A 25,890-nucleotide genomic window follows, 5' to 3' on the forward strand; every position below is an offset into this window, starting at 1 on the left:
CTTATGAAGAACTTGACACCGTGATAGAGAGGTTTTGTGCTTTTACAGCAAATAATCAAACACCTGTGTTCATGCCAAAACTGATGCTACATCAAAAGCCAGGTTTAACAATCATAGCCATGCGACCCAATGGTAAAACTGCTATTGGCAGAGGGCCAGTTATAAAGATGTCTAATCCAAAGTAGTTTGAATGTGGAGAGTCAGGAAACGTTTGGGCCGAGTGACTGAGCTTAGCATCCAAAATATAGTCCTAGCTTTAAATTACTCTGGGAGTGAGCTGTCATTGGTTTACAGCTCTGTCCAGCCTGAAAAGTACTTGCTTCCCCAAGGTGACAGTCCTTTGCATATATGGGATGATTGAGGAATATGAGGACACTCTTCTACCAGGCGGAGTTAAAAACCAAACTGTTATGGTGGTGGCTGCCACAGCATCTAAGCTGCTGTATCCGCTTATTCTGGGGAGAAACTTCCCACTGTTTAAAGAGGTGCTCTGTGAGCGTCCGGCCGGACATGTTGATGACATTTAATGGTTGGAAGTCTGGTGTTAAAGGATTTGCCCAAGAAAACACAGTATCCTGATCTTTGGGAAGCACCAACCCAGAATGCTATCCTAGGGGTCACAACAGGGCTTCCATGAAAGTAACTATTTGGGGAAGCCAGGACAATCTAAAGCAGCGCTGACTGGTGTTGTCATGGATGAGCCCTCCCCGCCTCTCTGTGAGGATACAGACTGGCTCGGTGTACATATGGCATTTAAAGGGTTTTGCTGGTCTTGTCCCATTTGTCAGAGATCCTGTCCCAAACCCATGTATAGGGCAACGCTCCCACCAATACCTATATTTCAGGTCTCCTTTGAACATATAGGTATGGACCTTGTGGGGCCACTGGAGAACTCGCTTGTGGGAATATATTTGTCTAGAATATAAAGTCCAGCACCATAGCGAAGTCCAAGTTAATGAAAGACATGTATCGTCTATTTGGTGTGACTGCTCTTCATACCTTCAGGTACCTTCCACAAATGGATGGCCTGGTGGAGCACTTTAACCGTACATTAAAGTAGATGATAAGGAAAGTCATGGCGCAAGAGGAAGGGGGGGGGGAAGAAGCTTGGGGCCACTCTTATCCCATATCTATTGTCTGCAATCTGTGAGGTGCCTCAACAGGGTTTGATCCTTTTTAGCTGTTGTGGGGACAGCTAAGGGGGCTTGGATGTGTTTAAATAAGGGTTGGAGCATCAAGGACACAGTCAAATAATTTGGGTCACAAATGTATGTTATGTTGGGAAAGATAGGGCCCATTTTACAACAGCTAAAAGAGGCTCAGGAATGGCAAAAGATAAGTTCTGCTAAAACTACTTTTTAGTTTGATCTGTCAATCCCGGGGACAAGGTCCTGATCCTAAACCAGGAAAGCAAAGTTTTCACCCTCTAGCAAGGTCCGTATGAAGTTCTAGAGCCTGTTGGCCCTGTTAAATACATGATCCGTCAATTGGGGAGGAGAAGGGAGGAACAAATATACCAAATCAATCTCCTTAAACCTTGGTATGGTGAGCACTCCTCTCTTCGATTAGCAAGTACAGTCATTAAAAAGCCTGCAGTTCGCAAAGAGACAGCTGTTCGGCAAAACCAGCAGACTGAGGAAATGATATCCCGAACCAGGGATGTCTTTTCTCCCATTCCTGGGCACACTACTTTAATCAAACACAACACTCTCACTGAGTTGTTGTGAAGCGGAAGCCGTATCTCATTCCCAAAACCTGATGGACTCAGGTGAGAGAGGAGATTGCGAAGATGGTCCCGCTGGACATGATTGAGAAATCCACTGTTGAGTGGACCAGCCTGTGACGAAACGAGTGTGATAACTGTAACCATCCTGTTTGTCACATAATGTGGATTGTAGCATGTACTTTTGTTCCCCAGCTCAACAGAATACCACTGTAGTGTCTCCTGACATATGGATAAGGAAACATTGTAGCTCATTGTAAATATGTATATTGATGATGTGGAAGTGAGGTGGTTGTTCATTGTTGTAAAAGTGAAGCCGGATGGGTTATGGGTAAGGATCAGGTGCTGTCTAGGATACAGGTGAGGGGGCTGGAGCTGCATTAATTCCCCCCCCCCCCCCCATCCTCCTTCCTCTACAGGAAGCATGGAACAGCTGGGGACCCTGTGATATCACAAAGTAGTGTAAGGAGTTAGTTTTAGGAGGGGCTGACTGCTACCTTATCTTTGGCGGTGGGGAAGCCAATTAGTATCAACTGTTCTACATAGGACTAGTCCGGACATTTTGTCTGCGTCCCAGCAGGGGGCTTCTGTGGAAGCACAGCTCATCTCCACTCCCCCCTCCAACCCCCTGATCCAAGACACCTAGTTTAAAAATATACAAGTGCAGGACATGTGTGACAAAATAATAGTACAGTAAAAAGTGTGATTTAACTTGCATATTTTGAAGTGGATTTGAGGTATCTTTTGCCACAGCACAGGGTGAGTCTGCAGTGAGGCTAATCAAGCAGAACACCTGAAGAAAACCTCTATAAAGATGAGGTGGGAGTATCACCTGTCCATCAAGCTAGGGCTGTGGGAGGAGTGTAAAGTATTTAAGCCTGAGTTCATTTTGCAGTGTGACCAATGCTGAACAAGTTGGCCAGTGACTAGGGAGTTGGTCTCTGTTTAACTTGTCAGGTTTACAAGAAAGCAGGGTGGGGATATTGTGTTATGAGTTACTTTGCAATCCTGAGAAAGTGAGCAAAGTACAGTTTCTCCTCTCCCTCCATGATGGACAGACACCAATGAGTTAACCCTCAGTTTAGCTGAAGGCCAACAAAGGAGGGAACATCTATGCTGTAAGCATATAAAACCAGGTACTCCCTTTTAATCTGGTATCTTTCTTTCCTGTCTAGCTGAAAGTAGGCAGGTTTTCCCTAACTAGGATTTTTGTTTTTACCAAAGGGACTTACCTGGAAATCCAAAGTTCCAACCAGGGGAGCCCCGATGAATGGATGACTGCCGGGGTGGAGTTGCAAATGACCCAAGGAGAAGTCAGAGCAGTGGGGCAATGTGAACGCATTCACTAGCACCTTATAACACTGGTCTTAGGAGGTACTGCCTAGATATCGGTACGTACAGAGCAGGGGCATGCCGCCTTACTAGGTGGTATAAAATTTGAGTGTGACAAGCACCCTAGTGCTTATATAATCATACAGCTGCGTTGGTTGAAGCTGGATCAACACAGACTGGATGGAGAGCGATTCAGGTGCTATACCCAAAAACAATGTGTGGTGAATGTCTTGGGTAGATACCCCCTCCCCCTTATATTGATGGTCAATATAAGCTTATATTACTTTATCGTCAACAATTGGCAAATACAAGGCATCTGGAGAAAATTTACAGTTTTAAAGAAAAATAAATAATTTGTAATATAGTACCAAAGATGATTGCTGCATTTTCAGGCCTTCCCATAAAACAACAATCCCTCTGGAAGATGGGTATCCGCTAAAAGACCCAATGGATTGAAAACTGGGCAGCAGTTTCAGGAAAATACACACTACTACAGTGCAACACTGACACCAGCCATTTCTACTGCCTATGTAGCCTGAGAATTTGGGTAAACACCCTTGAAATAGACGTACAGAAGGGTGTCAGGCACACACTGTTTTAGAAGGCAGTGGAAAACAATCAGAGAAGAGTATCTGTGTACAGTATCCTTTGACGCTAACATTCTTTCATCCAGAACCATACCTGCTGTAGTTATGAGAAGAGTTTTATGGATATTCAGTCAAAGAACCAACTCCCAACTCTGCCTCCAAAGAGTTAATGCCCATAAAAAGGAAATCTGAATGCTATGATCCAGGAACTGTTAGGAGGCAAGGCACACCTATTGCCACAGGACAGTAGGAGCAGGAGAGGCTATGTGCAGTTTGCTCTTAGGCCTGGTTTCATAGAGGCAAGAACTATAAAGCCAGGCAAAGGATACAGCATATAGTATCAGGAAGGACAGAGTAAAACAATAGTATGGGCTCCAAAAAACAACAGAAGGACTCCTTAAAATAGGGGCAGCTGGAAGGCTTGGTCAAACAGAACCGTAATGTCCTTCCTCAACCATCAGGGGGGCACAAAACATTTGGCCATTATGAGATACAAGGAAAGTCCTTCAATTTTGGCAATTCATGTGGCCAGAGAAAATGGAAATATTAGTTAATTGTGGACAAATATAAAGACCAACAGATGGACATCATGGCTTCAAAGGAGAATGCAAAGATGTCTCTGCTCTGTATAAAGAGGCATAAAGTGACAGAATAGATACTGTAACAGGGCCATGGAATTTCAGCCTGGGTATGTATTCCATCAGCTACCGCTATTGTTATAATTACTAGGGAAGATCAAGCGGGAGAAGGCAGCGATCATAGTAGTACTACCCTTCTGACTAAGGAGGGTCTTGTTTCCTCAAGCATTAAACATGGCAGGCTCTAACTTGCCACCTGAACCCCTCAGTCTGTGTCTGGGGTTAAACCTACGGAAAAAAAGATTTTCCAGTGAGGATTATTAATACACTTCTGCAGGCCTGGAAAATACTTCAACATGCTACAACAGGGTTTATAAGAAATGATCCTCCTCAGACTCCCTAGCCGCCCTCATGAGTAGGCTACCTCCTTGTTCAGCTGAACAGACAGGAAAACGTATATTACTCTCACCAGGTACAGAACATGTATTTTCCTGTCGTTCCAGCTGAACAAGGCAGATGCTAGTGCAGAGAGGTTTATTTTCTAAGGGACTTTAATGGGAAGGACCCTAGAATGTCTGTGCTTCACCACTCCTGGGATGTTAGCCGAGTCGGGGGTGGTTCTCTGGGCCACTATCTGCTCGTACAAAAGTAGGGAATGCGAGGGGTATACTGTTTCTCTATAAGGAGAAGTCAGAGGACATTGCACAGTGTGTCAAAAGTAAGTACCAGCAGTGAGAGTCTGTTTTTGCTCCTTTTGGGGTAAAACATGCACAGTTTTATAATGGCTCTGAGTGGGTTAAAAAAAAAAAAAAAGGTAAGCACCAGTCTGCCACTCAAAGGTAATTTATCTCATGATATCCATATATTCTATTTTGTTTTTGTATGTATTTAGCTACCATGATTTTTAGCTAGAAGTATGGCAACCAAAGCAATAGGCAGAAGAGTTAAAGCCTTGGGCGGGAAATCTATAATCTAGGAACAGATTAACTACTCTTTAAGAAGGTTCATTACTGTGAGACGAACTTGTTCTAATTATTCAGAAGATAGCAGGTGGTAAATCCTAATTTCTGCCACAAGACATCCAATGCTCTGTATCCTCTTCCTCCTTTCACTGCTTTTGAGGAAACCTGAAAATACAAGACATTTTGGGCACAACGCATCCAGACAAGGAAATCTTGGATCTAAAAGTACATAGTGACTCGGAAACAGCACAACTTCCAGAAGATACAATAGGGGGCAGAACTTCAGGATACCTAGAAACTTGGACACTCACAAATCAAGAAAAGTGGGTGTTGAATGTTCTGACGAGAGATTACAGAATATATTTTATAGAGAGGCTCCAAGAGGAAACATTGTTGTGGAATCCAAGTACCCAACCTCCCCAATGCATCTTGAGGCTTTGTGCAACATTCTACAGATACTGTTGAAGAGAGTAATTTCACCTATCCCTACCAACCATCAAGGCTCCGGATATTATACCAAACTTTTATGGTGAAAAAACAATTGGGCAGGTTCAAGACAATCCTGCATCTAAGAATCAACAGACATGTACAGACAAGGTATTTCTCATATGTGGTCAGTAAATTGAATCCTCAAGGCTATAGGGCAAAGGGGGTTATCTGCAGGACACCGACCTACATATTCCTATCAGAAAAGCATCATTGGTTCCTAATCTTCCTAGCTTTCGGGCTCTCCACATTTCCTAGGATGTTCGCCAAACTCCTGTTTTGTTTAAACTTTCATTCCTTTCCCTACTCCATGGCAGCCCTTACAATGGGTTAATCCCTGATCAGCTAGTGTAGACAGGAAGAAATTTGTCCCACCTGGCCCCTATATAAGGCAGCTCCTCCTCTTCCACTGTGTCTTTTCTTCCTGTCTTAGCAGTGTTAGGACAGGATAGTGTAGTGAGTGTTTGTTATTTTTGTTTGTTATGTTATTCGAGAGGGCTTACCTGAGGTTTTGTCTTTTTCCTCTGGGCTGGCTGCAGGGCAGTTTCAGCTGGGCACGGGTGTTCTCTTTGATTGAATCTTATGAGACTCCCAGGGTTGTGCACACAGGAGCGCCCGGAGGACAAGGCGCATGGAGGACAGTGCGCGCGCACTCGCTATACGTTGCCAGCAGCGCTGATTCTCTGGCCACTCACCTGTGGAAAGAATCAGGTGATAAGTATGCTAAGACTCACTATGATGATGTCGAGAGCAGGCACCATGTTAGCAGCTGTAGCCCATTATCAATGAGGTTCAGTCTTTTGCTTAGTTTTGGAAGCTGCAGGACTTGGCAGCTATTAGTGCACTATGGACCAAGAACCCGCCCCAAAAAAGCAGAAGAACACCCCAAGGTAAGCCATTAGTAAGGGGTCCTTTTTATTCCTAAGGATAGGTTACTTAGTTTCTTTTATATGTGTTTACAGTACCTCTGTGGAGCTTGTGCAGGGAAAAAGGAAATGTAAAGTGAACAAACGGGTGTGTGCAGCCTGTGATGGCAGGCTGCCGAAGGATTGTACTGACCCATTATGTGTATCATGCACCCCGGAAACTGTAGAGGAGCCTGCCCATCCCCCCCCCCCCCCCCCCTGAACAATTCAGGCAGTTTTTTTTCAATGGATGGCTAAAGCAATGCAGGAGTTTCAGGCCCCAGAACAAAGAGCTACAAGGGTCAGGGTCCCTACAATGGAAGATATGGAGGAAATAAGGCCAGGGCCGTCCTCCAAAACATTCAGATCTACTCAGGAATGGGATTCGGACTCCGATAGTGAGATTGAGGTGAAAGAGGAGCTCAGAATGTTTAATTTGGATACTATAAATATTATACTGAAGCATTTTAAAGAGCCAGCAGTACCAATCAAACCGCAGGATGCAGTGTTTGCAGAGCACCGAGGAAAGTCTGGAGTGTTCCATATGCATAAAGTAGTTGAAGATTTGATTACTATAATGTCAGGCTCTAGACAAAAGTAATCCTAACATGGGAAGGCTAAATCGCATGTACCCTTTTCAGGATGAAGATGCTGAAATGGTGTTCAGTGCCTAAAGTGGATTCAGCTATAGCTGGCTTATCCTCAAGGACCACTCTCCCATGGGATGATGTGAGTCCATTAAAAAATGCTATGGATAGGAAAATGGAGACTTCCTTCAGGAAATTATCTCTTCATGCATAAACCCTAAAATCTGGGGTAGCCATGGCTTCGGTAGCTAGAGCCCTGAGACTATGGGCCAATACTCTATATACGGATATTTAGGATAAGATAAATAGACTGTAAAAAGTTTATTTCTTGTGTGAAGCTGCGTTGGATACAATTGTGTTTTCTTCTAGCAGCATGACTTCAGCAGCAGTAGCGAGAAGGGCGCTCTGGCTACGTCCGTGGGTGGCAGATCACCAATCTAAAAGCCGTCTGACAACGCTTCCATATGAAGGCAGTTTTCTGCTTGGCGAAAACTGGACAACCTTATGCAGAGGTGGAAAGTGGCAATGCTAAGGGGTTACCACAGGACAGAAAGGTGAGACGTTTCTTTTCTTATTCTCCAAAACAGCCCGTACCTACAGGTCAGGGAGACGATATTCTAGACAACAGGATAGTATGGTAAGACAGTCCTTTTGGGCCTTCAGACCAAGAAGGGGGAAGCAAGGACAGCAAAGACCCCAATGACTATCTACGAATCCAGTCCCCACGAACTCCAGTGGGTGGCAGGATATCACGCTTTGCAAAAGCTTGGATTCAGACCACACAAGACAAATGATCCAGGAGATAGTCACCAAGGGATATGCTATAGACTTCCATACATACCCTGTAGACAACAAATGCATTCAAGCAAGAAGTACCTCGTCTTCCCTATAATGGCAGGCATTGGAGGAAAGTCTCAGAGGCCTGGTGAAAATGAGCTATTGTATCAGTACCGTCGCCACGAGAGAAAAGGGTTCTACTCCAGACGGTTCCTTGTCCAGAAACCAGAATGTGCCTTCAGGATGATGCTAGATTTAAGGGCTCTCAACTGCTATGTGCGAGCAAAACATTTCAGGATGGAATCTGTCAACACAATTCAAAGCACTAGAAACAGGAGATTTTCTAACGGCAATAGACTTAAAAGATGCATATTTCCATATTCCGGTCACATCCCATCACCAACAGTTACTAAGGTTTTGCATTCTAGGGCATCACTTCCAGTTCACTTGTCTTCCGTTTGGCCTTTCCACGTCTCCAAGAACATTCACCAAGGTCCTTGTAGTGCTAATGGCGGTGCTCAAGGAAAGAGGAGTGACCTTGTGTCCATATCTGGAAGATATTCTAGTTTTGGCAAAATCAGAAGAAACAGCCTGGGGAACTACATCTCAAGTGATCCAGTTTCTGCAACAACACGGTTGGTTAGTCAATATAGAAAAAAAGCCAGTTGATACCATCACAACAGCTTGTATTTCTAGGAGTGCAAATAAATACACGTATGGACAAAGTCTGCCTCTCTCAACAAAAGGCCGGCAAGATCCAGTCGTTGGCACACCTGATTCAAATCCAACCTCGTGTGTCAGCGAGAACATGTCTGCGCCTCCTAGGAATGTTTTCCTCAACAATAGGAATACTCCCATGGGCGAGGTGGCATATGAGAGTTCTTCAAGCAAACCTCTCTGCGCAGTGGGATCATACAGTGGGGTCCCTAGACTCCAAAATCAATCTCTCAAGGTCAGCCAGGCAGTCCTTATATTGGTGGCAGTTCCTGGGCCTGAGAAAACAAAGCGTGACCCTTTCGTTACCAGACTGGTATATCCTTACCACAGGCGCCAGTGCACAAGGTTGGGGTGCTCACATGCAAAGTATGGTCACGCAGCGCACTTGGCGAGATGAAGAGAGAATTCTTCAGGCGAACGTCTTGGAGATGAGAGCAGTCTGGTGGGCGGTTCAATACTTCCAGCCCTATCTACGAAACAAGCATCTACGAGTCTTCTCCGACAACAGGACTGTGGTACCAAGAGCAGAACAATGTTGGCAAAAATAACCGCTCTGATGGCGTGGGCAGAGGCAAATCTGAGATCTCTCTCAGCCCTTCACGTAGCAGGCAAAGACAACGTAGTGGTGGATTACTTGAGCAGACACAAAGTTCACCCAGGTAAGTGGGAGCTGCATGAAGAAGTCTTTCAGCTGGTACAATGCAGATTTATAACACCAGAAATAGACCTTATGGCCAAAGGAAGCAATACCAAGGTACCCCTCTTCTACTCCCGTCACAGAGACATCAGAGCCCTAGGGATAGATGCCCTATCAATACAGTGGAACTTCAAACTGGGGTATGTGTTTTCTCCCTTTCCACTCATCCCTCAGATACTCAGAAAAATAAGGAAAGAGAAAGTTTAGGGGATAGCGATCCTCCCGGCGGGGCCAAGGTGTCCCTGGTTCGCTGTAGCACAGAGAATGGTGCTGGAACATCCATGGCCGTTACTGATCAGGCCAGACCTCATACATCAGGGTCCAGTTTTACATCCAAATCCAAACTCCCTGAGTTTGATGGCATGGGGACTGAGAGGCAATTACTAAAATCCAAAGGAGTTTCGGATGAAGTAATTAGACATTCTAATTCACGCCAGGAAGAAAATCTCCTCTGTTATTTATTACAGAATCTGGAAAAAAATTCTGTTGGGCAGGAGACATGGCGAAGGATCCCATGTCTGCCAGTGTGCCCGGTGTTAGAATTTCTCAAAGATGGTTTTGTTAAAGGACTAGCACATGCTACGCTGAAGGTACAAGTATCAGCCCTTAGCATCCTTCTTGATATCAAACTGGCGTCTCAGAGTCTTATCTTCTAGTTTTTTCAAGCACTAAAGAGGTTACGCCCAAAACGGAAACCATTCTTAATATTGTTTTGGATGCCTTAACAGCCGATCCGTTTGAACCGTTACAAGACATATCTTTTAGATGCCTCACTCTAAAGGTACTCATTTTGGTGGCTATCACTTCGGCTCATCGAATAGGGGACATACATGCTTTATGGTGTGAAGAACCCTTTCTGAATATCTATGAAGATAGAGTGGTTCTGAAGACGAATCCGGATTATTTACCCAAGGTGGTATCTTCATTCCACATCAATTAGGAGCTGATTCTGCCATCTCTCTGTCCTCATCCCGCTAATAATGACGAAACACGTCTCCACATCCTAGACCTAGTAAGGGCTATATCTACGTACATCATCAGAACAAAAAATCTGAGGAAAACAAAGCAACTATTTGTGCTTCCAGAAGGTCTTCGCAAAGGACAGGCCCCATCCAAACCCACATTGGCAAAGTGGATCAGAGAAGTGATTGCACAGGCCTACAGGCGGAAAGGGCAGGAGGTACCTAAAAGACTGAAAGCACATTCAACTAGGGTGGTAACAACCTCCGGGGCACATAGAACACATGCATCGGCAACAGACATCTGTAAGGCAGCCGGATGGTCGTCTGTGCACACTTTTTCTAGCTATTATCTTCTTGACGTTTCAGTCTCTAAAGAAACACAGTTTGGGAGAAAGATTCTCCAACAAGCACTGTGAATAAATTTTCTGTTTGACTTTATTAAGGTGTTGGTTTTATTGCCCTCCTAATTATTGTACTGCTTTGGTATATCCCATTGTAAGGGCTGCCATGGAGTAGGGAAAGGAAAATTGAGAATTATACTCGCCGTTCATTTCCTTTCCTTGAAATACTCCATGGCATCCCTATATTTTCCCACCCTTGTTCTGACCGTTATGTATAGGACGGCTAGGGAAGTTACGAAAGACACTGAGGAAGAGGAGGAGCTGCCTTTTATAGGGGCCAGGTGGGACAAATTTCTTCCTGTCTACACTAGCTGATTAGGGATTAACCCATTGTAAGGGCTGCCATGGAGTATTTCAAGAAAAGGAAATTAACGGTGAGTATAATTCTCAATTTTCTTGAGTTTTTGCACGAAAGACAATCTTACATTTGAGGTCACAATATGACTCCACCAAAAGGAAAATGTCAGGAATGTCAAACTGAATGCTGATGTAGCAAACAAAGGAGTACAAGAGCAAACCAAACTGGACAACTAAGTGGGATGGAAAATTGGGGAGAACTTGTAATAGGACAGTCGAGAGAGGGAATAGGGATGATACGAGGCTAGGGAGAATGGGATGAAGAAACATGTATCTGAACTGAAGGTTTGGCTTAGCCCATAACTATTAGATCCTAAATTTAGGCCTAGAACACAGTAACTGATATATATTCCCAAAAATACACAGGTAAGATGAGATTTTATTCTAGCTTTACTGCATATTGGTCTGGTTAAGTCTGCCATCTGTCTCCTTGTGGTGTTGTCTGCTGACATTTGTCGACTGAATTTGTAAGGGTCGCTGGTAGATCGTCTGAAACGAAGCTCCTGATTACTTTTTATGGCAGCATTAAATAAACAATAAGTTGCAGTTTAGTCATAGCTAGATGATCACTTTGTGATATGCAATCAAGATGCATCGCTCAGGAAAACATGAAAGTAATACATTTTCTGCAAGAACATGATAAAATCGTAAATAAGAGGCAGCTGGTACACACACAACAGCTTCAGCTTCTGAGTGTGTACACCGATCAGCCACAATTTTACAATCACTGTCAAGTGAAGTGAATAACATTGCTTATCTCATTACGATGGCACGTGTCAAGAGGTGGGATGTATTATGCAGCAAGTGTACAGAAGTTCTTGAAGTTGATGTGTTGGAAGCAGGAAAAATGGCCAAGCGTAAGTATCTGAGCGACTTTGACAGCTATGATAAAATGCGTCAGAATACACAGTGCATCCTAATTTGCTGTGTAGCCGCAGACCGGTCAGAGTGCCCATGCTGACATGTCCACCGCTGAAAGAGCCTACAATGGGCACATAAGCACCAGAACTGGACCATGGAGCAATAGAAGAAGGTGGCCTGGTCTGATGAATCACATTTTCTTTTACATCATGTGGATGGCCGGGTGCGTGTGCATCGTTTACCTGGAAAAGAGATGGCACCAGGATGCACTATGGGAAAAAAGGCAAACAACAAACAAACCACTAAAAAACAAACCAAAAACCCCACCCAGTTCCCTATATGGTAGAGTGTCAAAGTTGTAGAGCAGCATAGGTAGCGATTACTGTAAAACATTAGCAAAACTGCTAAAATAGTATGAAACTGTAATCAAAAAAGAATTCCATGTCTAACCTCAATATAATACACAGTGTGCATAGTCACAACATTTGCTCATTACGAAAATAAATCGCAGGCCGTCTGTGGTTCAGTGTAAAAAATTCCAAGATTGCAGAATAATTGAATCCTCTGATATATTTGTAAGATCTTCAAGTATGGTTAGTGCCTGTTCACTTTGTATATTTGATGTTTGGATGTTCCTGAGTTATGATAGTGCACCCCTGCTGCTACAAATAGTTACTTGGAATGCAAACGTGTGAGATGTATAAGGTGTGCATGTCGTCAAATGTACAGTGCATTGGGATATAATAAATGGAAGATAGTGTGACATAAAAGAAAGCTAATTGTTGGTTGATGCATGGATGGTTCTAGCTGGCACTCTCGTGAGATTAATCATATAACTCTCTTATTTGCAGATTGCTGTACAGCTGTGGCTCTATATTGTACAAGAACACTTGCTAAGAATACTGGCAACAGCAGCATGAGAACTGGTACTAACCAGCTGGTAACTATTGAACATGACAATCTACAGGGATCTTCCCTGGAAACTGTGTACATGACAAATTTTTATATATACATCTCCATTAGTTGCTTGTTTGTCTTCTCCTACTGGCTAGGTTTTCTTTACACATTTTGACTACTAATATAATAGAATAAATAATCCCAGCTCTGCATGAGAATGTCTTAGGCCTCCTGCCCATTGGTCTCATTTAAATGCATTTTACATATGGTTTTAACACATGTAAATGGCTCTTACAATAGAAAGCTTTGTTTCTGGTGTTGCCATATCCATTGGTGTATTGCATGCATTGCAGTAGTGTTTGTTTTGGGACTCTGCTTATTCCATTTTGCATCTACTGAATGTAAAGCTATTGGGAAGCTTATGATGAGCTATAAATACACATAACAAACAAATTTGATAACCGTGTTAAACACGGTTAAAACACTTCAGTAATAGGCCTCAAAGGGGGCAGTGCTATGGTACAGTTGATGAGAGGAAAAAAAACCATGTAATTATGGAAGTATTCTGATATATTCTTTAATGTAAAATTAGCTGTAAGCAATGTATACTGTACTGTTGACAACTAACGTCAGTGACTAGGAATGTGAGGCAAACTTTCAAACAAAATATGGCAATGAGCAACGTTGGAATGACTTTCTGAAAGACAAGAATATATTCTCTTCTGCAAAACAACAGAACTAAATATACATAACTTGTAGAAGTATATCCGGTAGTGTTGGAGCTACCTAAACTCATTGTATATATATTTTATATTACACAACCCTTTATTGTTGCTTTCCTAAAATTGTTCTTCAGAGAGGATCAGCAATGTACAACCCAGATGACATACTTGTGTGTTAGTAAAAGCTTGTCCTCATGCTTTATCCATGTATAGTCCATATAATTCCATCAGGGGCTGACTGTCAAATTTTAGCCGTTGGGGGGGGGGGGGGCTGTTGGTGGTGGACTTGGCTCAGCAGCCTATTAGGAACAATTAAAAAAAAAACAAAAAAAAACCTGTAGGCTAATGACCCAACTCAAGGTGAATTCCATGTTTGAACAGCTGATCAGAAGAATATCTTGCATATTCTCTCTACCTGTGAAGCCAAACACTAATAAGAAATGAGCACGTTATAATCCTAAATAAAAATGTTGCACTGATCTCATGTATATTATGCTCACAGAGCTATCCTAAGTGTAAACCAAGCCCCTGCCCCGTCCCCCATCCAGTCTGCCAGCGGCTCAGTACAGAGCAGGCAGCGCTCAGCCAGACAGCGAGTCCTCCAGCATCTGACAGCCACGTGCTCCCTCCACCCAGTGTTTACATTCTCCAGCTGGCCACGTTGTTCTGACTTTCTCTCTCCCTATTGGCGGAGGCTGCCGGCGAGCCTCACTAGGGGGCGTGTCTATTCAAAGTAGCTGCAAAATCCAGCGGGAAATTTAAAAACGTGTCGGGCTGCAGAAAAGAGCGGGTTACCCTGCGGGCGCCGGCGCTCAGCCCAGTAACAAAGAGGTTCTAGGCGGCGGCGGGGAGGAATCCTGATCCACGGTCCCCACTGGGGCTAGGATCCCCTTCGTGTGATCATCTGCATGCGGGAGGATTTATAATATAACTAAGGGAAGTGTGGTGACCTTTCAGCCCGCCCAGTGCAGACAAGAAGAATATTTGGGGGGAAGTTACAGCTCTGTATGTCTGCAGTGGTGCAGGGGCACAATAGGGGAGGGGGCAAACAGTTTGTGACATGCTAGATCATGGCACCTCTCACACAAAACGTCTATAACCTGACAGCCTTATGGAACATTATACAAATCTGCTTATAAAAAAATACAGTGAAAACATGCTCTGTGTGTTTAACCCTATTGTCAATAATATGCACTATAGTCGCTATAAAATAATACACGTTGTGCAATGTGGCATGTATTGTATCACACTATGCAATAAAAGGCACATACAGTTGTGTTTAGCATAAAACTGGTAACTGTTTCCCTGCAGAAAACAATTGTGACGTGTACATGTAGATTTATTGTTTCCATGGTAATAAATACTTGAATTAAACCTCAGTGTTCTAAACATCTGCACTAATCCATGTCCACAGTGAGGCTGTTAGAATTGAGGTGTCAGCACTATAGCACTCAGGATGCAAATCTGGTTTGTACTTATGATCCAATTGTAATTGTCTGACGGATATATAGTTTTTTGGACTGTATACAACGCTGTATTACCAGTTCCCAAGTCTTGCTGAGCCGTCACCTTAGCCCTCTTTACACCCCCCATCTATATAATGAGCCGTCTCTCTTCCTATCCCTCCCCCACTATCTATCACCTTACGTGACTGTACTTCTCCCTGGACAGGGATACTGTAAGGTGAGGTCACAATGACCTGCCAGCCCTCCCCCAGTACTGTGCAGTGGGGGGCAACCTGTAGTGGGAGCAGGACTAGCTCCTGAGCGCATGCGCAGTCCCTCCTCGCTGGTATAAAGAGGCTTGGCGCCAGCTGATCAGCTGAGAACCGGGCTGGTGTAGTGACTGCGAGTGTATCTCTGGTGAGTACGGGGCACAGTACTGTACCGAGGGTATAGTAATGTACTGAGGGTATAGTACTGTACTGAGGGTATAGTACTGGATCGGTTCTGATCCGATGTATGTCAGCAGGAAGGAGAACCCGAGAGCCACGTTCATTCATTAGACATTATGATAGGACTGTCTGGATCCCGCTCATTGTACCGGGTTACCTCTCTCGGTTCGGGGGGTGGGGGGCACAGATAGAGGGGGGCACACGGCTGGTCCCATCTGTATTCTCTATATGTAATCCGGCGATGTGGATTGAGCGGTTTCCTTGCACTCCTGTGTGAGCTGGCAATGAGAGGGTTAATGGCCCCCCTAGAGTTAGGGTTGGACCCCTGTATATGTTGTATAGAGTTGGGGTCCCGGGGATGGGTCACCTGCTGGTCCCAGGGACCCCCCCTGCATGCAGATGGTGCCCCTATGTGTGTTTTGGAGGGAGACTGGCTGATCCAGCCTGCACTGCTCCCCCTCTCTGTGCCCGGCTCACCACTATATTACTGATCAGGAAATGTGACGATGTGGCGGGTAAACGCCATCTGCCAGGCTTAGGGTGTAAGCAAGTGATCCGGGTGTGTTACCCACCCCCACCCCAGGCTTTGGAGGGAAGGCAGCCTGGTCTGTGCAGCCGCTTTCTATAAATTGGCGCGGAACGTCCTGTGTAGGAGAAACCCCGCTCAGCCCGGGCCCAGGGCACCCCCTGTGTACACATCGGGGTGATCACTACACCCCCCCCCCTCAACACCTGGGCATTCTGCCCCCTCCTCCCCTGTGGCAAAGGGGGTTCAGTGTCTGAGCTTGGCGGGAGTCTGGTGATCTGATGTCCCATGGGGGTCTGCTGCTTGCCCAGCCCTGCACCCTATCATAGGGGGTCCTGTGTGTAATATATCAATAACTTTCCCTCATCTTTTATTAATATCGGTGTTTTATTGGATGTTTTTCTTCTTGGCTGTGTAAAGAGAGTTGTACTACACACTGCCACTAGTGGCTACACTTCTGCATCCTGCTCCTGTTTATGTCTGACCTTGCCATATGAAAGTAACATTTGGGAGTCTCTCTGTGTTGAATATATATATATATATATATATATATATATATATATACATATTTTTATTCTTGTTGTAAGATGTGCGAGTGAAAATTTATATTTATGGAAGATGTCCTTTTGAGTTTGACAGAAACAATACATTTTATTTTTTCCTATAATTGTTTTTCCTAATTCATATATTTTTATTTTTCTCTTTTTTTGCAGATTGAAATTTCCTTATTCCTGAATAATGTCAAGAAAAAGGTAAGTTGCTTGTATGCCAGGTGGCTTTAATTTCATTAACATTGGCAACACTATTGAGGATTTTATGTTTTGGTTTCAAGAACGCATCCATGCAACTTCTAATGCATAAAAGGGCCACTTACTACTTCTGTGTGGATTTGGAGCACTGCACTAAATACCAGTTTATTTGCAATATTGCGTTAATTCCGCCTGTTCTCTGAATAAAAATTAATGCTATGTTCGCAGGACTAGCATATGTCCTGGACTTTTCTTAAAGGGGTGTCGTTTGCATTTAGTATGGTGCAATATTTTTGTACAGTTGCGTGAAGCAATACAGATTAATGTGCTTGTATATGTTTGGGTGTGCCCACCATCCAGGAGTTTCTGAAATGATAGTACTCCTTTTCCATACAGCAACCCGCCATGATTGATTGTCCATATGGTCATACCTGTAAAAGACTGGCCATCTCCTGACCTGATGCTTGATAGATAGATCATTTCTAATTCTTTCAGATGTTTGAAAATGAAACATATTAAATGTTTAATTTTCTGTAACTACAGTGGTCGTCTACAAGCAAGACATGAAAAAGCCGACTCTGAAAATGAATGTCCTTCTACAGTTGCAGCAATGAAAAGGAAAGCTGACGTAAGTAGAATCTTGACCTGTGCTGTTACAACTTTACAGTGGACGTTCACAATATGACATTACTAGAATGGGTGTTTATGAAGTGGCTGAGTATGCTGCTTAGCTGATTGTTGATGACTGCTTGGGGGTCCAGTCTTGGGATAAGAACCCATCTTGCCCGATTTCCGGTCTCTTAATCCCAGTACACAGTGCTAAAAACTGAATGCTGTATGTTTTATTAATGTGAAGTGCTGGGCATGTCAGCATTTGAAGGGAGCTCCTGTGAGTAGTATAACCTCACGGTGACAGACAGGCTATGGAAGGGCAAAAACAAATGCCTCAATTGGGCCTCTGTCAGCCTACACAAATACATCCAGGCAAACTGGATTTCATAATACCTTGTATTTAAATATCAAATCAGGGCCCAGTTTATTCCAAAAAGAAAGCAAAAATATTTAAATTCGCTCAGTCACGTTAGTCCCTGGTAACTGAATGCATTGCAATTAATCCCTTTATGACCTCTCCGGTCACAAAGGGATTAATATATTCATCTGGCCTTGTGTATCTACTGAGTTGGGCACACAAACATTTTCACAGCAACCCCTGTAGAGGTTGGTGAACTGTGCATTAATCTAAGCATGGGTATTTGTTTTTATACTTTGTGAACACTCATCATACACACTGGTTTGGAAAACGTGGTGGTGAGTTCACTCAAGGTTTGTCATAGACATCAATCGTCCCTAGTTTAGGTTAGTCAGTGCTCCATTAACAGCCTTTTTAGGACTTGAGGGTCTCAGCACTCAAGTTGATAACAGAACAAACTGCTTTTGCCCTGCATTTTGTGACTGATGAAGCCAATTTTATTTATTTTTATTTTCTAGTTTACACATGACCATCAACAGGACACAAAACGACACAACTATGAGATCCAAGTAAGTGTGCAGGCTGTTCTTACCATTTCTTCAACGTGAAGCTGAATCTTAAGGCCATTTGGGTTTCTTCAGGGGGGAATGGTGTTCCCAATTAGCCATTAGCCTCTTGGTTAAACTTATTCTAAAAAAAAAAAAAAAAATAGTTGACAACTTTACACTAATATTATCCATTTGTACTATTTTGAGTGTTTCCCTGTATAAACGCCATTATATGTTTCTAACTTCCATAAAAACGTGCTAGTTTACTGATGTGGATAATATAAATTTTTTTCCATATGCTTAAGATGCTGGTCCCTGGGTTTTATGGATGTTTCTTCCTGCTGATTGCTTTGTTCATTGGGGTAGACTTCATCGACACTGGTCATAATGCACAATGCTTAAATGTTCACTTTATTCTGTTTAGGGCTGCTGGTCACAGATAACGGGTGGAGCAGTTACCCCTTGTGTTCTAATTGAAACTCCACAAAAGGAATTATCGGTGTCTCCCGATGTATCAAGGTTCTCGCGATACCGGTTCCAGAATCTCTTCATAAGCCCATCTCCTCTACCAGGCCTCAGGTGTGTATGGACCATCAAACTGTTCTACCCATTTTCTGTCGGGCCCATCTCTCCTTTGTTATTGAAAGAGTTTTAAGTGGCGTGGAATACTTCACCTTTAAGAAGAAAAGTTATCCAAAGGGACACTTATGTTCTTGTCCAGTTTTGAAACCCTGGGGAGGCATTTGAATATTATGTTCCAAACTAAAAATAAAAATTGAGTAATGGTTTAACCTCATATGACTCTAAGGGGCATATTCAATTAGGTTTCCATTCACGGTAACGCGTATTACCGTGGAACCTGCGCAGTATTGCTGGTAATACGGTACCGTAAAAACCGCAGCTTTTCCTACGCAACCCTATGGTACGTTGTTGTGGTACCGTGAATTGACTTTGCGGCGCATTCCTGCGGACCGGAAACCTAATTGAATATTCCCCCAAACATGAATAGGACAGAACTTCGCTCAGAAGGATTTTGATTTAGAATTGCCATTGTCAGTACTGTCGCAGTCCCATCCACTGTATGGCCATAATCACACATCAGCTTGTTAAACAGACAAACTCGGCTAAGTAGAAATATATTAATTGTTTTCCCCTCTACATCTATGTAACAATAGCTTTCTTTTTCCAGTTGGGGCAGTTCAAAAGATGTGTGGCTGAAAATGTTGAGCAAAGAGACCAAATATGTTCACACGAGTCGTGTACTTCAACAGCACCCCTCATTAAATGCCGACATGCGCACTATTTTGTTGGATTGGCTATTAGAGGTGAGTCTTCTCTTCTAAAGTTCACCTATGGTGGTTTTCTCATCCCCTACCATAGGGATAACATCCAAGCTCTTATTATGGTCTTTACAAGCCAAGAAAGTATGTAGAGGAAAACTTTTTAAAGCTAATATATCAGGGGTAGGCAACCCCCGGCACCCGTGCCAGACGTGGCTCTTGGACCATTTTTTTCTGGCACTCCGGAGCTCTGCAGCTGCTTTATTAAAGCAGCCAAAGATAGCCGAAACACAACAGTTCCATTTTGATAGTCTTCGGCAAATTGTAGAATTTGCATCCTGTATGAATTGCCGCATTGGTTCATTATATAATCTGGGGATTGTGCACATTGCCGTGGTGTAACGTTTTTATTCTTCCCCCTGCAGGTGTCTGAAGTTTACTCTCTCCACAGAGAAACCTTCTACTTAGCTCAAGACTTCTTTGATCGATTTATGTTAACACAAAAGTCTGTTGGCAAAAGTATGCTTCAACTAATAGGCGTCACAACCCTATTTATTGCTTCTAAATTAGAGGTATGTATGCCTTCCTACCGTGGTGGGTTGTACAATTACTACCTGAAACGCATTATCCTTTGCTGTCATTTATACATCAATGGAAACTTTATGTAACTAATTGTATAATCTGGTTATTCTTTTAGAACACGCTGATTATATATCCATCCAAACTGGTCCTCTTTACCATAGTATCTGCTGATACAGGTCACATGACCCTATGAGCAGCAGTGCCATACTCCTGAGCTATCCTCGCTGATGTCAGCCGTATAGCTACCCAAATCAGTGAGGGTGGGAGACCTGGCACTGCAAAAGCAGTCTTTGGGGCGTATTCAATTGTTTGCTGTGACCGCCGAAAAACGAGCGCTCAAACTTACCGTTTATACGGTAATATTGCGCGTAATTACCGTTCATACGGTAATTTACTTGCTCAATTTCAGCTCGCTGCTCAGGGAGCTGCGAGCTAAAATTGAGTGAGTAATTACCATATAAACGGTAATAGTTTTAACGCGCTCGTTTTTCGGCGGTCACGGCAAACAATTGAATACGCTCCTTTATGTCTGTATTTATAAGGAACATTGTTAAATATCCATAATTGAAGCAAGGGGGTACAGTCACCTGTATGACCTGTATAAAATACTCCTATGGCCTTGTGGTGCTTCTTCTGTACACCGAAAACTAGTTTTATAGCATAAAACTGTATAAAGGATTGTTCAGGGACGTTTTCCACACAATTTAGTTACTCTTAGAGGAGACAACTGTTTGGAGTATTAATTTTCATATGTAACATTGGAGGATTCTTATATTACACAGAACAACCAGTTTATATTGTTTCCTTTGCAGTGGTCGTGCTGCAGCAGATTTAACACAAACACTTTTTCATTTTTCTTTAGGAAATCTATCCCCCTAAACTTCATGAGTTTGCCTATGTCACGGATGGTGCATGCAGTGAGGATGAGATCATTGACATGGAATTGGTCATACTAAAGGTATATAACCAACTATTAAAGTACACTGTTTCCGTCTTATTGTGGCGCTTTAATTTTTATCTTTTGTTTTAACCACAAATAATTCTATCCTATACCCTTTTAGGCATTGAAATGGGACCTGAGTCCAGTGACAGCGATTGCCTGGTTAAATCTTTATCTCCAAGTTTCTTCTCTGAAAGATTCCCCCAAACTACTTCTACCTCAGTATTCCCAGGAACAGTTCATCCAAATCGCTCAGGTAAGTACAGCAGATGGGATATGTTTACACTGTCCTGAGCTCTCAAGCATAGAAACAGAATTTGACAGCAGAAGAAAACCCCCCAAAACATACAGGCCCATCTAGTCTGCCCCTCTTCCTGCTTTATATTTATGGCTTCAGAACAACGTTTGTTTGTTGTATTCTTGCATATATATATATATATATATATACACACACACACACACACACACACACACACACACACACACACACACACACACACACACACACACACACACACACACACACACACACACACACGGTAGCGTTTATAAACACACTACGTGGACGTTGGAGAAACGCTGCAGGATGTGCGGGTCTAAATGCTGATGAGACTCAAATCTTTTTGTTACAGCTTCTGGACTTGTGCACTCTACACATTACCTCCCTGGATTTCCAGTACAGAATGTTGGCAGCTGCAGCATTATACCACTATACTTCAATGGAAGTAGTCACAAAAGCTACAGGTAAGATCTATACCCCTATTACTATACAGACTAGATGTTACAGGCTTAAAGCTATTGAGTCTGTTTGCTTGAGGCTGAACTATGTAAGTTAGATGCTAGTCAGCACCAGTGAGCTGTACAAGGACCTGATGGGATAGTTATAGGTTGATCATTGGATGACCTGTATTACAAACCCCCTACAGTAAGATGATCAATGTAGCTTATGTGCAGACTTGGTCCGTGCACTTTAGCATTATTGCAGGTTTTTAACATTGCTGAACAACATCTCTACTTCTTGCCATAAAACGTCCTGGACCTTTACATTTGTGAGTTTTCGCTTAGGTCTTGTCTATATGGAGTAAATTGATTATTCTTTATTTTTTTTTTTTTTTTTTACACAGGTCTGGATTTGGGAAGCATTTCCAAATGTGTGCACTGGATGACTCCTTTTGCAAAAGTGGTGCAAAGAAATCCTCCTTTAAAACTCAAAGTGTTTAAAAAAGTCCCAGCAGAAGGGCTGCACAACATTCAGACTCACATAAACTACTTGGACATGCTGGTACGTATAGCGATGGCTGACTCTATAAGGGGTCAGAGCAGTCTTCTGCCTGAATGTGCTTATTATAAGTGTGTTCTAGTTTACAATAACAGTACCTGCAGCTACCAAGGTCCCTTGTAAAAGTAGACCAAATGTATCCAAGCCTTAAAGCTTGATCAGAAGAGATTGGATAAATGGAACAGATGGGAAGAAACCTGTTAGTTACTGCATGACCAGCATTGTCTCTAGTGTCTGCTCACCTCTGCTGCTCATGCTGGGGGTGGTGGAATAAACCTGGGCTCAAAAATTGAATAACCTGTGGATTCTACTTATCAGCATCTTGCTGTAATGTGTGAACAGTAGCGATGTGCAGACACTGGGATCCATGAACAAGCAGTTTAGATGCATCAGGCTTCTGTAACTTAACTGTTAAAACGCACATCCTCTCTTTAAAAATGTCTTGTTCCCCTAATATGAAATGTTGTTTTTTCCTTTTGTTTCTTAGGATGCAGTTCCGCTGGAAGGACAATCTCCAGTTTCTGTTGGTGGTATCCTAACTCCTCCCAAAAGTACAGAGAAGCCTCAGTTATAACTGGACATCTGTAAAGAGACCATTACGCAGTGTGCCACCCTGGCAGCTTACATGAGCTGTGTGCTCTGAAGATGGAGAAATATTTTCGGTGCTTGGAGGAAGGAAATAAAAAAAAAAAAGCTGAAACAATCCTTTAATTTCCCTCCCACTTTCCTGCACTGTGCCTAAGTGCTTTTGTATGTAGTTTACTAACTTATTTATTACCCCTTCCTCAGTGTGATGGGACTCTGGATGTAGAACTGTTTTACAGTCACTTAGTGTTTTTACTAAAGTTACTATATCATAAATAACTGCCAGGACAGCATTTCTAGGAAGAAGTGTCGATGAGTTGTATCAATCGTTTAGTATTATATATTTATTCTTCGTGGGAGTTTTAAGATGGGTCATGTACTCTGGTGTATACACAAATCTAACGCACCTATAATAGGAATATGTAATGCCCTTTGGTGACCTTCAGTGTTAAGTTGCTGCTTATATTGAAGGTGAGGATCAGTTTCCTCTAGAACACAACTGCAAGACCAACCACAATCTGTGGATGTTTTATACTGTGCAGGGCAAGATCTCCAAAACTAAAGCTAACATTCTATTTCATAAACGTGTTTTACTCTTTAATGTTATAACAGGATGAGGTGATTGATTAGTCATAGCCAGACATCCTGGTAAACTGTCTCTGCTTATAGCCTGTACTATGAAAGTGTAGTTGCACATTTTAAATTGGGACCACATTGAAGAACTTTTTAAAGGTTTTAACAAATCTCCATACTACTCTCGGATATGTTCTAAAACTCTGGCTGGGTTTTGGTATTTAAATACCTCTCTTTAATTTCACCAATCCTCGTTGTGCCTCTCTCCTATACTGTGAAACTTCTCCCACAGTGCTGTTATGAAATGTTATGCTGCTAGGTAGTCTTAGTAGTAAGTGACTTTTTTTATTTTAACATCTAGGTATCAATAACTCTCAAACCTGCATAAAACCTGCAATTTCAGGCCTTTCCACCACTGTATGTTTTAGGACAAAAGATAACTTGTACATTTGTAAATATGTTATGAAATGTATATTTTTCATCTTGGAAAAAAAATGTTTGTACAAATTGTGTAAATATGTACAAAATAAACTGTTGCTATTTACTTTTGTGTAGATAAATCTAGATAGACAGGTTCTTGGGTCTGGATTTAAAAATACAGTTTTGCCATTGCTTGAAGAAATGTCTTTTTCCTCCTCTGTGCAGCCAGCTGCAATACCTCCTCTGGGTTACTGGCATTCAGCTCGGGCTGGCCGATGGCTTTTATCTGTGAATAAAGAAGATAATAAGTAAACAGCCACACGTTGATGTGAGGACAATGTGCCCTACCTAAGCATTGGCAGGCTAGTCTAACTCATAGCAGCTGGTATGACAGGTATTGGCTGGACTTAATGTGTCTAGGTACTGATTGAGAAGAGTGAATAAGCCCCCTTTTATAGGGAGTGGGAACCTAAGCTGGCCAAACCCTTGGTGACTGCAAGTGGTAATTGAATAGGGAAAATATAAAATCTTTTCTCCACTACCCCTAACATGCCATAGTAGGGAATAGTCTATATCAGTGTTGGCTAACCTGTGACACTCCAGGTGTTGTGAAACTACAAGTCCCAGCATGCTTTGCCAATATATAGCAGCTTATTGCTGGAAGGGTATGCTGGGACTTGTAGTTTCACAACACCTGGAGTGTCACAGGTTAGCCAACACTGAACTATGTCCTTCCCCAAAATCCTACAAGTATACATAGGAAAAACAATGATTAAAAAGTTGCACAAGGAGTTGTATCCCCGCTACTCAAGTACCATGTTTCTTTTATTAACATTTATTTATATAGTGCAGTATAATCTACAGTACTTCACAACAGAAAACAAATACAGAAAGAAAACAAGACTTTAACCTACCTCTGTCAATACCATCTATAGGATTGCACTTTTCCAAATAAACTAAAGTTGGGTACACACTACAGGTTTTTCAAGCAATTATCAGGTCAATCACACCTTTTAAGGACAGTTTGGTCCGATATCGCATTAGTGTCTATGCTCCCACGATCGTGTTTTATCGTACTATAGCACATCGTATTGGATGTTGTAAACTAAAATACACGATGAATGACAGGGCAAGTGTGTAGGCAGATATTTATAGAGTGCAGAGTCAGGATCTTTTCATCAGATGGTTGAGGGGTGTATACACATGAATCTGCATGCGCATCGGGACTTTCAGACGTCGGTAAAATCATTACAGAAACTGCATCTGCAGTAGCTTTCTGTAGTGTGTACAAAGCTTTACAGCAATGATTCACTAGCACTCGCTGAGTACAGTACAGGTTTTGTTTTTGTTTTGTCTATGTAGTGTTAAATCATATTTTAGTCTGTAAAGATGTCTTTAAAGCATTTGTTTTTAAAATAGGGAGTGCAGATTTGTCTGCAAAATAATTCTATAAAATGAATCGTGGTGTTCAGCTATTCCACCTCTAAGTACAAGTCCTACAGACTTAATCTTTGCAGTCATGGGCTGAGTCCAACTCATTCTCAGCAGCACACTTTAAAGAAAAGAAAAACCACAAAGCACCGTACTGGTTCATACTTCCATGCACCAAGAGGAAGAGGCGGAGCCAGTGCAGTCATTGCAGATATGTACAGTGATGGTCACAGAGCACTCAGCGCGCACCCAGGGATGGGATGAGTCACCCTGACAGTGGCTATTGGCAGGGAGGAATCTCCTTTCAATCTATTTCGCTACAGCAAATAAAGGCAGTCTACATGCAAGAAAAACAAAAACAATTTTTTCAGACAACCTTGCCCTATGTGCAATTGTCGCTTCAGGGGGGCTATTTATTCATTGTCATGTCATTCCCCCTCCCCCTCTGTGTTAAATATCATCCCTGGTTACAATGATGAAGGATAATAGAACACTGCCATTTCTTAAATCAGAACATGGTAACTAACAACTCTGACGCGGAGTCTTTATTGCACATGCCCAG

At 42.7% G+C, this 25,890-nt stretch overlaps 2 protein-coding genes across 3 annotated transcripts in view; one reads left to right on the forward strand and one right to left on the reverse strand.

Moving 5' to 3' along the window:
• Positions 1-3,029: 3,029 nt before the first annotated feature.
• Positions 3,030-24,021, forward strand: CCNE2 (cyclin E2). Of its 2 annotated transcripts, XM_075213826.1 has the most exons (13): positions 3,030-3,114; positions 12,784-12,872; positions 16,685-16,723; positions 17,264-17,348; positions 18,209-18,259; positions 18,663-18,817; positions 19,428-19,563; positions 19,944-20,090; positions 20,963-21,058; positions 21,162-21,296; positions 21,673-21,784; positions 22,165-22,322; positions 22,807-24,021. In XM_075213826.1, exons 3-13 carry the CDS (start codon positions 16,710-16,712, stop codon positions 22,891-22,893), a joined length of 1,176 nt encoding a protein of 391 aa, XP_075069927.1. In that variant the 5' UTR covers positions 3,030-3,114; positions 12,784-12,872; positions 16,685-16,709; the 3' UTR covers positions 22,894-24,021. The 2 variants fall into 2 exon arrangements, with proteins under 2 accessions (XP_075069927.1, XP_075069926.1); XM_075213825.1 differs by lacking the exons at positions 3,030-3,114; positions 12,784-12,872 and adding an exon at positions 15,282-15,413.
• The window catches only part of INTS8 (integrator complex subunit 8), a 60,724-nt gene continuing 58,640 nt past the window's right edge, over positions 23,807-25,890 (reverse strand). Inside the window, 1 exon segment of the mRNA XM_075213830.1 lies at positions 23,807-24,183. Within this exon segment, the coding sequence (XP_075069931.1) occupies positions 24,067-24,183 (117 nt within the window). The 3' untranslated portion in view covers positions 23,807-24,066.

Source organism: Mixophyes fleayi, chromosome 5, assembly GCF_038048845.1.
Source record: "Mixophyes fleayi isolate aMixFle1 chromosome 5, aMixFle1.hap1, whole genome shotgun sequence".
NCBI classification, from domain to species: Eukaryota; Metazoa; Chordata; class Amphibia; order Anura; family Limnodynastidae; genus Mixophyes; species Mixophyes fleayi.

Excerpts from the sequence above, each read along its gene's own strand:
- CCNE2 (XM_075213826.1), top strand. Across the intron at positions 17,349-18,208 it reads CAATGAAAAGGAAAGCTGAC|TTTACACATGACCATCAACA; the intron begins GTAAGTAGAATC and ends TTTATTTTCTAG. Across the intron at positions 21,297-21,672 it reads AGTTCATCCAAATCGCTCAG|CTTCTGGACTTGTGCACTCT; the intron begins GTAAGTACAGCA and ends TTTTTGTTACAG.